This window comes from Xyrauchen texanus, chromosome 47, assembly GCF_025860055.1.
Source record: "Xyrauchen texanus isolate HMW12.3.18 chromosome 47, RBS_HiC_50CHRs, whole genome shotgun sequence".
Taxonomy (NCBI): Eukaryota; Metazoa; Chordata; class Actinopteri; order Cypriniformes; family Catostomidae; genus Xyrauchen; species Xyrauchen texanus.
In genome coordinates this window covers 24,008,434-24,021,879 of record NC_068322.1, presented here as the reverse complement: position 1 = coordinate 24,021,879, position 13,446 = coordinate 24,008,434, and the positions used below count along the sequence as shown (strand labels likewise).

Genomic DNA, 13,446 nt, shown 5'->3' with positions numbered 1-13,446 from the left:
GAGCAAAGGCAAAATGGACTATGAAGATTTTCCCTGTCTCCTCATGCATTTATATCTAGACACAGGCCAATTTTTCTTTAATAATGCAATACCCTGACAGCAATCCACACACAACCAACAGACTAACTGGCCTCTAATTTAGCCCTGTCAGGTTACATTTTTTAAATCAGGAATCAAGAACAATCTGATTCTGTGGCTTAAAGAGATCACAATTCTACTAAAGGGAATTCATAGGCGTCTCTTTCATTCTCCACCACAATAAAATAATGAAGAGCTTTTTTTTCATAAGTGTCGACCTACATTCAGCAACAAACTCGCTATTGCTTGTACAAAGACTGCAAGACCTGCTGAGAAAGTAACTGAATGAGTTTCTAATAGAGCTGTTAAGTTTGTAGTCCTAAAATTCAGAAGAGAATCAGCATTTTTTGAGCCATGGCTGCCTCATAGAAATTTCCATTGGGTTCTTAGAATGGCAGTTTTTAATTTATGTGTAAAATAGGGTCTTTGGTTAACATTACTAAAAGAAACTTTTATGTTTTGTTTTACAACATATGTTACACATGTGGAGTGGTGGTGGCGTAGTGGGCTAAAGCACATAACTGTTAATCAGAAGGTTGCTGGTTCGATCTCCACAGGCACCACCATTGTGTCCTTGAGCAAGACACTTAATCCAGGTTGCTCCGGGGGGATTGTCCCTGTAATAAATGCACTAAGTCGCTTTGGATAAAAGCATCTGCCAAATGCATAAAATGTAAAATGTAAATGTACACACAGTGATAATTCAAAAGGGAATATTGAAGCCGCTGTGGGCTTTAAAAAGGTAAGTTGCTCACAAGTTGTTGAGGAATCGGACCACTACTTTAACCGATAACTGACCGATATATCGGTTTTGCCTACAACCACATAACGGTCCACTAAGTGCATTCACTGTTAAATACAGCACTGTTGCTGCACCACACCAAAAGTCACAATTTACAGTGCTGGCGCAAGTTACCGCCCCCCCTTTAACCAATCGGTCCGCAAGGTACCACCCAAAACACTACCATAACTATTCACAAAATGTAAAATGAGACCACATTTCCACATATAGATGTCACTGGACTCTGATAAGTGTGACAACCTCTGATAATGTTTTGAAGCTAAACATAACTAACTGCTGTCACTTAAGTATCAGCGTACCCATTCCAAGCTTCTAAAGAGTTAATCTGATCCAGAGTATTGCAGCATTAATAAAAGAGACAGTATTTTCAAACAAGTTAGGATTTTTTTTAGCATATAATGTGTGCTTTAATGATGGATCGGGTTCTCTCTTCAGAGTGAAATCTTGATGTTTTGCTGCTGGTTGCCCCCAGCAGTAAGCAATTGGCACAAATAGCACACTTTGAATGAGTTTTTGTCACACATTGCACCGTGCCTTATTGGGCTGGGTGGATTTGTGGGTAATAAATAGCTGAGTGTGTAAGGCGCATACAGTTACACTTCTCCAAAATCTATCCGTCACAGGAGAAAGATGCAGTTTCAAAAACATTTTTATTGTGGGAGAACAAATAGCTCTTTAGACATGCTTGTTAGCCTCTGGCAAATATAAATGCATATAAAAATGCACACATTCAAAACAGAGAAACAGAGTGTACCTTTCTGCGAGAGCAATTAAGCATCTAATCCCTCGCTAAAAGCCAGAAAATATGCTGGATGGAAGAGAGAACAGAGGAAACCAAGGAACAAATAGTGCATCAAAACCATCAAGCAACATCACCAATCAAGTCTAAGCCACAAATATTATTTTATTATTGGACATGAACGTCAAAGCCTTTAGAATGCACAAAGTGTTAGCATTAGGAGCACTGCCGCAAAGGGTGCTTTAGCCTGAATTTGCAAAACTTAAGGTGTCATGTCAGATCAACAATTTTGAAGTTAGATATACTGCCCTACAAAGCCAGAACGCAGTGAGTTCGCCATCAATGAAACTAAGAAAAATAGCTTTGAAGCTTTTGATTGTCCAGCTAAATGGTTAATAGCTAATTGTTCCTGAACCAAACATAGTTAAGCCAAATCTGTCTGTCAAAGGACAGATCGTAGTCTAAGACTGGGATTTTAAAACTGATGTTGAGGGCACCCCAGGGGGCTGCCGGATATACTAGTGGGTCCGTGGAAAGTTTGAGGAAAAAAAACTAAGAACTAAAGAAAAGTGATTATTTTATTCTAATGACAGCCTTTGTTTTGAGCAAAAAAAGGCGGATGCACACTGTATGATTTTTATGGCCCTTAATGGGTGTACGATCCGACTGACAATGTTGACTTGATGTTTTAGCTCATCTGGCTGTCGTAGGAGCAGTCACACTAACACTGGAATGAATCTTAGTCTCTGACAAAGTTCTGGCAAAGACAGTAAATTATCCGTCTGTGAACATGTCCCATTCAGCGTTCAAAGACTGACAATTTTGCCCTACAACAAGAAAAAAATTTTATGATCACCAAAATCAGTCTCAGACGGCTTTGGAAATAACAACAGTAGACAAACTGAAATAACAACAAATTCTGCTTATTAGAATTAGTTTAAATTGGGTATCTACAGCATATATAAACATACAGTGTTTAACTTTACATATGAAGAAGAGGGTTCCTTCTAAAGGGATCATCATATCAGGGGGTCCTTGGAATCAAAACGTTTGAAAACCCCTGGTCTTTAAGACCCCATTACAGTCACAACTCTGATAGAAATATGTAGTTTTTGTGTGTTTTGCCTTTGTAAGGTATACAACCTGTAGACATTTTTATAGCTAGGTGCGTCAATAACAACACATATATTTTTAAAGAATGTATGCACAACCAAGCCATGCGTTTGTAATGTGTTAGCCAAACATTCATGTCTAGGTACCTGTGTATTGAATTTAATCTGGGCAAATGGGGATGAACTTGTATAGACTGGAGACTTTGAAAATCAGATCAGCAAAGAAACGTCAAAATCAAATGTAAAAATGTTTCCCCATGCATGGAAACAGCTGTAGTGCCTGGGGAAAAGACCCTCATATTCCATTCGATTGGTGCATCAATAAAGCAGTCCTTGCTCATTGCATGGATCATTTTATTACTGTCTCATAAGTCCATTGGAAAGGTCCCTCTGGGCCCTTTAGAATAATTAGTCTGCTCTGGATGGCCTGTTTAGATTACTGGAGATCAAGCACTTGTGCAATGAAGGTGGAAAGGTCAGAAAAAGGGCGTCGAGTACAATCACAGCGAATGCCGTCTGACAAAAAACCGAAGACCCTTGGAAGGTTTTCAAAGGGGCAGGTTATGATAAATATCATGAGCTTATGTTTGAGAAAAGAAATGAAATTCATGCCATTGGGCTTTTCTCTGTTGGCAAAACACCCACACTGCCATGCTGGCGCAAAACCAAGATCGAAAAACAGAAAAAGTAATAACTCAGTGGGAGTTTATACAGCTGTGTTGTTTTAGTGGTCTGCCAGGGTCCTGAACAGAACTATTGGACTTTATCCACAATATTCAGAGAGTCCACTGTATTTCGCAAGGTGTGTGGAATTTCCTGTTGGCTAGCAGAAGAGCGACTGGTTGGTGTTTTGTGTGTAGCCGGTCACTGCTTGGTTGCATGTCATGTGGTTAGTTTCTTGCTTTTTAAATGTTGCAAGATGTCTTAAACAATGTCCCAGACAATGTGTGCAGTTAATGGTTATCCTAATAATCAATCAAAACTGACATTTTGTCTAAAACAGCAATGTTATGATCAGATCCCAGATGCTTCTTCCATCAGCTGCCTAAAGAAGGATTGACTTGGGAACATCTGTTTGAAAAAGCTTGAAATAGGAATAATTTGTGTGTGTGCTCTTTTCACTTTATTGGCAAGAAGTCAACAGTGGGGATTACTTATGTAATCCACCGTCCAGAAACAGAGCACAATGATTTACATAAACTATAGCATTATTGTGCTAACAGGTGTGTGTACATGTGCTGATAGTTTATAAGAAATGTTGGGAGTTTGTTCATTTCTTTTTAGCATCTATTTAGCATGAAGAACAATATCGCCTCGCTATAATTCTGTGATCATATGTTCTCAAGTTTCTGTCATTTTCAATGCTATGTTAGTACATACCATAGCGATTGTTTACGTTTAAACCGGAAGTACAGCACACATCGCATGCAAAGTATTATGGGACTCAGGAATATTGTGTATATGTCTGGTATTGTGAAAAGGCTATTGACTCACCAATATACTCAAAAACATAAACAACGAAGAAGGGTGTGACAAGGTCATTGATGCCCTGGACGTAACCGCTGGCCGGATGTCGAATCGCCCAGATGAACAGAATCCGCTCAAAGATCTACAAGCAAAAATGAGCAACATATTAGAATGGGTACATCTTCACCATTAATATGTATAGAGGAGCTACACTGTATCATGCAATATGACATATAAAATGCTATTGTTAGTATTACAATTTGAGCATTCAAGGTCACTCAAAGTGTTTTCATTACAGACACAGTGGGATCAGCCACCTTCAGCCAGCAATCAATTAAGAAAATCAATTAAGCCGCCTGAGCTTTTTAATCATTAACATCACAACATCCAATGGCGCAGACAGCAAGGTGAGAAACTACAAGTAGCTGTGTGCATTTTTATTATTAGAGGGCGCTCTTGACTTAAATATAGGTGACCATGACTTGGCCTAGCAGAAGATGTTCCTAGATCAACATCCTTGTTGGTCATTCATAAAACCAATCAGATTTTAGATTCAGGTTAGGGTTAGCTTCAGGATTATGGTTGGGCAAGGTTCAGCTTTGGGGTTGGGGTTGAGATATTTACAACATACTGATTCAATCAGATTTTAGGATTAGGTTTAAGGTTAGACTTCAAAGGACCTAGGGACTTCAACATCATTCTTATTAACAAATCATTTCCATCTGAATTTAGGGGTAGGTTAGGTTTAAATTTGAGGTAAGGGCTGGGATTAAGCTCTACACCAACATTCTTATTGCCAACTGATTTCCCTCTGAATTTGGGGCAGGTTAGATTTAGGGTTAGGGTCGGGCTAGAAATAGGCTTGAGGCTGGGAATAAGGGTTTCAACAACAATCTAATCAATCAATCGTTTCCCTCTGAAATTTGGGTAGGTTAGGTTTAAAGTTAGGGCTAGGTTAGGGGCTTCAACAACAACATTCTTATCAACCTAGCATTCCTCTTAGTTTATGTAGTTTAATTTACATGGGTAGTTCAAAGTTATGTTGTTCCAGGACCAAAAACAAAAAGTGGTTGATAAAGCAGCACGTTCTACTAGGCAAAATCACAGACAACCTTTATATACATTTATGAATAATAAAGACAAAGTTTTATGTTTGGCTTATGAGAAACATCAGTTTTCAAACTTCAGATGTTGTTTATTGGTCTTTTTTGGCACTGTAAAACAAAAAGGTTTGCACGACTTTAGTTTTCCTTTCATCGGAGGCAACATCTCTATCTTAATTGAAAGTGATGGTGATGTGGGTTTTTATGATTCACCTTGCTGTCAGCTCGATGGAATTAAAGGCAGCTTGAAGTCTGACTTAAATCAAGAGGGAAAATGGAAGTCTCTTTCTTTCTCTTTCCGCCTGTCTGTGACGCTGACATCTACCGTGCTCCTTTCAGGGCCTCATGTTTCTGTCATCCCCGAATAAACTCGTCTCTCTCATTGAGCCCTAAACAATAAAAGTGTACAATGTGGCTTGCGCTCGTTTTTCGAGACTCTGTCGATCAAACGGTGCGTCTTCCTCATCTGTGTTATTTTCTATGATCAAAGCGCCATTTATCAAAAACTTCAGACTAGTAATGTGAGTACCTCCACATTTTTGACATCTCCTTTGCCTCTATTCTATCTCGAACCCTCCCACCTCCTCTCCTCGAGAAAGCCATGACCAGTTCTCTCTCTTTCTCCTTCAGAAGCCCATTAGAAAGTGGAAATTAGACACTAAACCAGACAGCAGAAATCAATGAGTGAGTTGGAGTGTATTGAAGTGCCGGGAGCGAATACATTATCCATTTATTTGGTTAGGAGACATCTAGAGTGGAGGCCTCCTCCATGCATGCCAGTTTTTCTTAACCCTGCTCATGTTTTTTGATGTGATGCTTTTAAATGCACAATCATTTTTAGGAATGTGGGGAAAGGAGTGGAAGGAATCTTGCTCAGGGCCATGATGCATTGACAGAGCAGTTTTTGCAAAGGAAATTCAAGTTCGACAACCCCATCGGAATACATTAAATGAGGCGAGGCTACTTTGGATTCGGATTCAAGTTCCTCTGGTGGGATGCCTACAAATACATACTCGCCCACTATGTTGAAAGATCGCCACCCCACTGGAGCAGAGAACAATTGAAAGTTCATGACCTTTAAACCTTTCTGCACTACAATGTTTTGATGTCAGCCAATCATAGGACTGCATTCACAACAGCAATCATATTTTGATGTGGGAAGCATGGACTCATCCTGAACTCAAAAACATCTAGCATTATGTATTTTGAAATGTTGTTTAAAAGTGTAATTGCATTTTTATTTAATATCGAAAAGTGTAATTTTATGCTTCTTACAGTATCACGCAATTAGCTTAGGAACATGCTAACATCAAACAACTGATCTAGAATATAAAACTGGATTGCTAATTACGTCATTGCATTGAAACCACTGTGCCATCATATTTGTATGCCCAAATATATGTGTCCCCCTTATTGAAGATATGGGCTTTATAAAATGTCCATAAGGACCGGTGGTTCAGAGCAAACTTTGGATTTGACAAATGATGATATTTCATGGATAACCATAATTTCGGTCACGTCAGCTCCATTAAGACCCATATGCCCTGCAGCAGCTGTTGATGGTTTTGAACTTTTCACTGCGCAATCGCTGTGAACTCAAATGAATGTCTATATTTACCAATGTGCAGTCCATGTTACAGATATGAGGCCAAATAGGATCTGACAATGATCTTATACGTCCATGTAAAATCTAACCGGGCGAACAGGACCCCATTTCCACCACCGCAGCATGTACCGGCTTTTTGTGAAAAGATATGCAAATTAAATAATGGATACTTCTAAATGATGAATTTGTATTTATTTGAATGCAGTAAGTAACTTGTTCAGTCGAATCCAGCTGTAAAGAATATTGAATGTGTTGATATTGAAGTCAAATATTATCATTTACTGTGTGTGGACCAATAATTTAAGTAGTCAAGATGCTTCTTACTTCTTAGCTCTCTGGAATAATCGATTCTGAATGGTCAATTCCTCCACTTTCCATTGGGGTCCTGGTCACCCTGTCAGGGTTTAATTTGCAATAACAACCGGCTCACTGTATGTATACACGCCTTACATATTGCATGTCTGATGGTAGTTTTAAGTTTTATATGGCACATTTCTCAGGCTTAAAGTGTATTAAACGTGTGAGGATGTGTATTTATCAACCTGTCGACAAAATCACAAAGGCCTATTAAAACAAATGACATTTCTTGATAATTCCCAAAGACCCTACGTATATTTCTTCACTTTAAACCCTAGATATGCCTTTTGAATAACTTTACTTAACATTAAAATCATTATTAAAAATGACATCACCATTAAAATGAATAAAACTTCAGTGCTGCTCATGTCCATTAGGTAAAGTTTGGGGCTTGACAGCGCCAGTCCCCAGTCACCTTCGCTACATAGAATAGAGTGGCCAGGATATTCTTCACAAGCTCACTTTTTGTGCTCCATGAAAGAAAAGTCTTACGAGTTTGGACAGATATGAGGGTGAATAAATGATGAACTATTCCAAGGTGTTTTCTTGGCTGGGTGTGAGTTTTGTGAGGGCGTTTTGTGTGTGACACGGCAGAATGCGTCAAGCTGAGTGAAGTGGGTGGTGCGAACATCTCACCTCTTGCACAGAAGCTTGTTGAAAGAGAGGTATAAGAGGATTAGTTCTCGGAATGTCAATGTGAATCTGCAGGGAAGAGACACAAAGAGAGTAGCACAAGCAGGTTAGGACAGATCAGAACAGCGAAAGAGCTCGAAGAGAAACGGGTCTGGCCGTTTGTCTGAGGAGGAACTGACTAACAGAATTGTACTTCCTGTGTTTTACTTCCTGAGTACCCCAAAGGAATAGTTCACCCAAAAATGGAAATTTTGTCATCGTTTACTCACATTAATTTTAACGTAGACCACAAAATGTTGAAAAATGTACAGGTTGTGTTTTTCTTCCCCATCCATTTACATAGAATAAGGGCTGTAGCTTTCAAGCTTCATAAACGAAGTCGACGCAACTACTCGACTACTACACGTCACTTTCTGACAGTTTTGAGTTTCTCCATTTATGTTGAAGAAAATAAATAAATAACTCATATGGGTTCACAACCAGAAGAATGTAACTTTTTGGTTGGACTATTCCTTGACCACACATTTTCCAACAAACACTTTTGGCCCGAGACTCGCTGGCTGATTGGACAGATAGGTTGACTGACAGATAGACAGACAGATGATTGAGTGACATGCTGTTGGGTGACAGGTGGACAGAGGTGTTGACGTCAGGCGGTTCATCTGTCCTCTTACCTCTGTTACCTTGGGCTGCAGAACTAAACATTCTGGACTCATTCGGGGAATATCTATGTGAATCTGATGGTTTAGAAACAAAGAACACATACAACATGTACAGTATATACACAAAATGTGGATGTCAAGAACACACACAAATAGAGTGTCATGAGAGTGATGGTGGACAAACAACAATATATATAAAAATACAAATAACAAATACAACTATGAAAAGAGCATTATAATATATCATTCATCAATATTATATGATTATTAACCACTGAAAACACATTATTGGTGAAATGTTTTCAGAGAAAGTTTTTAAACAATATGGGTGAAAAACATGTCTGGGTCATAGTTTACCCCATAATTAACAAACATATGAATAAATTATATTAAGCCTATATTTTGGACCATTAAAAAATTTTTTTTGCAATATGACTTTATTTTAATAACCATTAAGCAAATTTTACAATTACTATTCAGTTTTCTTGATAAATCTCAACAATGATGAAAATGATCCTGTACGGACAAAATGTTTAATTTGATTAAAATCAGCATAAATTAAAAAAGGAAGTTCAACAAATACTACCATGTACAGTACACTACTTTCAATACCTTTACCATTTAAATGATTTAAAATAATGAATCAATTTATTTAAATATTCAATATAAAATATTATAATATATAAATATACAGTATATTTGCATTATGGTATGAGAAACCACTTTTTTGTATTATGTATTTATGAATACATAATCATACATTAATATGTTAATAAAAATTCTATTAAATAATAAACAATGTTTTTAGAATATATTTTCTATATATTTTTCTCAATGATGCTAATAAAGTATATATTTTTTGCATTGCGTTATGATAATTACATAATCACCCATAAATACTTTATATGTTAAAATTACAAATAATATTACAATAAAAAGAATACAAATTAAACATGTATTAATAAAATATTAATAAATATTAAATAATATCTTAATATGTTTTTCAATATTATGGTATTTTTTTATTATGTAATTTAAATGACAATCACCCATAAAATTTCAAATATTACAATAAGTTTTGTTTTTATACATATAATATTTATAAATATCTTACAAAATAATATCTTACTTATTTTCTATATTATGATAATAAGATTTTGATTTCTTGTGTTATGAAATGATAATTAGAACTAATACTACAATAAAAAATATATATTAATAAAATAATACTTTTAGAAATTACTGTATTTTTCTGCATTACGGTAATGAGAATTAGTTTTAGTACTCTACTGTATTTTTTATTTTCTGTATTAAGGTCTTGATAATTGGGGGTGCTTAATTGTCAAAGTAACGTTCAAAATGTTAAATATTCAGTATATATGAATTCATAATTGTTTGATTATAATTTTACAAAATATTTAAAAACTAATTCAAAATATTAAATAAAAAAATTATTTTGATTTTGGAATGGAATATGTTCTTGACTGACTTTGCGAGATTCATCCGGATATAGTTTGTGAGAAATGAAACATGTTTGTCACATGTGAATCTGACACTCTGAGACCACAAGACGTCAGCATTAAATCATGGAGACATTTATCACATCAGAGTGACAGCAACACATTCTCCTGCCAATTCTCTGGAGCCTTAAACATCTTTATCCTTCCCCTCTTTTGCATGTAAATATCAAACACTATCAGTTGGTGGCATTTCTAAACACCATATGCTTGTAACACAACAGATCTGGCACAGTTAACATGCTGCTGCTGCTGCTGCTGAGACATCAATCACAACATAAACACAACTAAAAGCCCTGACCATGTTACATTAAACTCCTGGCATAAACTAAACTGCCGGCTTCGAACTCGTCAAGTCTTTCACCACACTCTATGAATGGGTAACACTTTGGTGTTAAAGCATTAGAGGCACACATCCCATTAAACTATAATTTTGCATAAAATTATCCAAGCATGAAAAGTAGCTAGTTTTAAACATCAAATGTCTGCAGCCCCAGAGATTTCGAGCTCTTTGACTAGGGGTGTGCAGCGAAGCCATTATCTGTATTTGTATTTGTTCATATGACAAAATTATCTGTATCTGTATTCGGATAGAAACGGGTGTGTTGGGGCTTAAACCGGAAGTGATGGACTGGCCGTTTCCCTGCCTTCGACCGAGACAGCTGGGATATGCTCCAGCACTACCCGCCACCCTGCATAGGTCAAGCGGCTATAGAAGAAGGATGGATAACAATAATAATAATTATTATTATTATTATTGTTATTATTATTATTAATATTGGCCCAAGATCCTAATTATTATTATTTTTTTTTTAATCTTCCCAGATGAAGCTGAATTTGTAGGCTACATTAACTGTGGATTCTCCTGGTATTTCAGATATTAATATCTGCATGAAACAGACTTTATATATTGTGCATGTATAACAACATCATTCTGGAGTCAGGAGGTGTCAAGCTACATGTGAAATGTCAAGCACACATTTTACAGTGAATAATAAATACAAATTCAAACATTAAAGTAAATTAAAATTAAATCCATATAGTCTACAAACAGGTCCTGTAAGTCTATCAGTTATGTTTATGGTACGACACCATTATGTATTTAAATAATAATAATCATAATGTCATATTTATATAGCGCCTTACTAGAGATCAAGAACAATTAACATTTTCAAATTTTGCACAGTTTAAAGAAGAAAAAAAGCATATTTCAGTTTCTTCATTTTGCATCACGGAAAAACACTAGTTTAAGCGGCTCACGCGTGAGGCTGTAGTGTATATGCTTCTCAACCCCCATTGATGGAAAAGATGTGGAAAAGATCAAAAGTGTGGCTACATTTCACCAGACTCAATGCCAACAGCGTGCAATGCAATATATGTGACAAGATTATTGCTGCCAAGACCGGCAACACGACAAATCTGATGAAGCACTTGACAGTGAATAAACTTAAAATCAGAAAGTTGCTCCATCTTTGATTGCAAGAAGACCGAGCCGGTGCAGTCATCCTCTCAGCGTCCTGCCACAGAGCTTCCTTCAAAACTACTGATGAATGCAGCTGCTCTATGACTGGGACTATGACAGGTAAGGTTAACTTAAGCAAACAAACCAACAAAAAAAATCGTCTAACTTGTAGGTATACATGCTTGTGTACATGTTAAATTAAAGTTTCTGTGCGCGATGACATAATCCTATAAACTGGGACCTACATAACGTTAGATACTGTTTGGATGTATGACTATAGATAGCTAGCTAAATCGATACTAAAAATGCATTAAGGTTGAAAGTAACTGATCAAGTTTAACGTACATTAAACTAGTTATATTGTTAAACTACACTTATCCTTAAGGCTGAATTAAAAGTTTAGCTTTCTTGTTTTGTTTTTTTACCCCTCTTCACATTAATGTTATAGCCTAAAAGATGAATAATTTATGGAGAATTTTTACTTTTATGCCACACTTGACAAGCTCCAGACGCACACTATTAAAAGAGACTGCAAACGGTCGAGATCGCGCCATTCGATCTGAAATCGCACCTCACATTTTCATTCATAAGGTTTACACTTTAAAAATATTGGCTGCTCAGAATCATAAATTCATAGTAATTTTAAATGTTTAATTAAAATGTTGATTTATCCTTGTGCTTTTTGGATAAGCAGTCATACAAATATATTTTATATTATTTGGGTGAATCCATTCTTCATTTTGAAGTGATTATTTTTGCCTTTCCAAAAAAAAGGTATTCAGCTTTGGGCACATGCCTATATTTGACTGTATCCAACTATTATAAAATATATTTATATATACAGTATATAATATAACATATATATATATATATATATATATATATATATATATATATATATATATATATATATATATATATATATACACCAGGAATACATGACAGGAAGTTAAAGGGAAATGACAATTAATCTCATGGCACCTCTACTTTACCAGTTTACTACCGTCCTCGTATAAAAAAGCACTGTTAGCAGTATTATCTAGTACTCTACAAATGGTGAGCTGTGAATGTGGTCTGTTACCTGTCTGTATGTGTCCTGGTGGTGTTCGTCATTGCGGGAGTCGTAGTACTGCTCGATAAAGCCAAAGTACTCTTGTCTCTTCCTCTGCAGTGTGCTTTCTCTACGCTCAGCATTGGCAGGCAGATATCCCTTTGAAGAGAAGCAAAAAAACTAAAAAAACTGTAACAGCAGGACAGTTGAGATTCCCCAAAATCAATCTGACACGCAGCGTTTGCTTACAAAATGGCTCAAAAGGGTCTTCCAAAATGTGACTCAAACTCTGGCGGCAGCACACTTTATACAAGGAATTGCGTTCCGACTTTAGCTCATATTAGCGTCAAAGCCACATTTAAATGCATCTAAATGGAAGCCATGACAACATGATCACACTGGAAGTCGACATGTTGCTGCAGAATGTTCTAGTAGCCTGACGTCAACCTCAATCTGTCTAGCTACTGACCAGTGCCATCTCCCGTTACAAATGTTTGCATCAATTTAAATGTGTTTACCTTTTCTTGTGGTGCGACTGATAGCACTTTGCTCAAGCAGCAGCCTAAGAGACGTGGGATCTCATCTCGGGAAAACCAGGAAGTAATCGCGTTCACAAAGATTCGATTTTCACTCCACTGACAGTTAGGTTTAGTGTTGGGATTTGGTCATATGGTTGATAAAATATGCATTTCTGTTGAGTGTATTCCAACACTTTAAACAAAAAATACAACTCGCTTTTGGTGGCCCTCTGTGGACATTTCATTCAGAAACTGAAGCTCACACTTGCCCATACGTTCCACAACACTTCCAGCTTTTGCCACTAGGGCAGTGCTTCGAATATCGGTAAGCACGGACTG

General features: G+C 36.7%; 1 protein-coding gene across 3 annotated transcripts in view; it reads right to left on the bottom strand.

The window, feature by feature from the left end:
• tbc1d22a (TBC1 domain family, member 22a) overlaps positions 1-13,446 on the bottom strand; it is a 180,446-nt gene that overhangs the window by 129,764 nt on the left and 37,236 nt on the right. Inside the window, exons 6-9 of one of the 3 annotated variants that reach the window (XM_052120295.1) lie at positions 12,620-12,748; positions 8,572-8,634; positions 7,901-7,966; positions 4,226-4,340 (exon numbers count right to left, since the gene is read on the bottom strand). In XM_052120295.1, the coding sequence (XP_051976255.1) occupies positions 4,226-4,340; positions 7,901-7,966; positions 8,572-8,634; positions 12,620-12,748 (373 nt within the window). The remainder of the gene's footprint in view (positions 1-4,225; positions 4,341-7,900; positions 7,967-8,571; positions 8,635-12,619; positions 12,749-13,446) is intronic. The other 2 variants (XM_052120297.1, XM_052120296.1) reach the window with 2 other exon arrangements.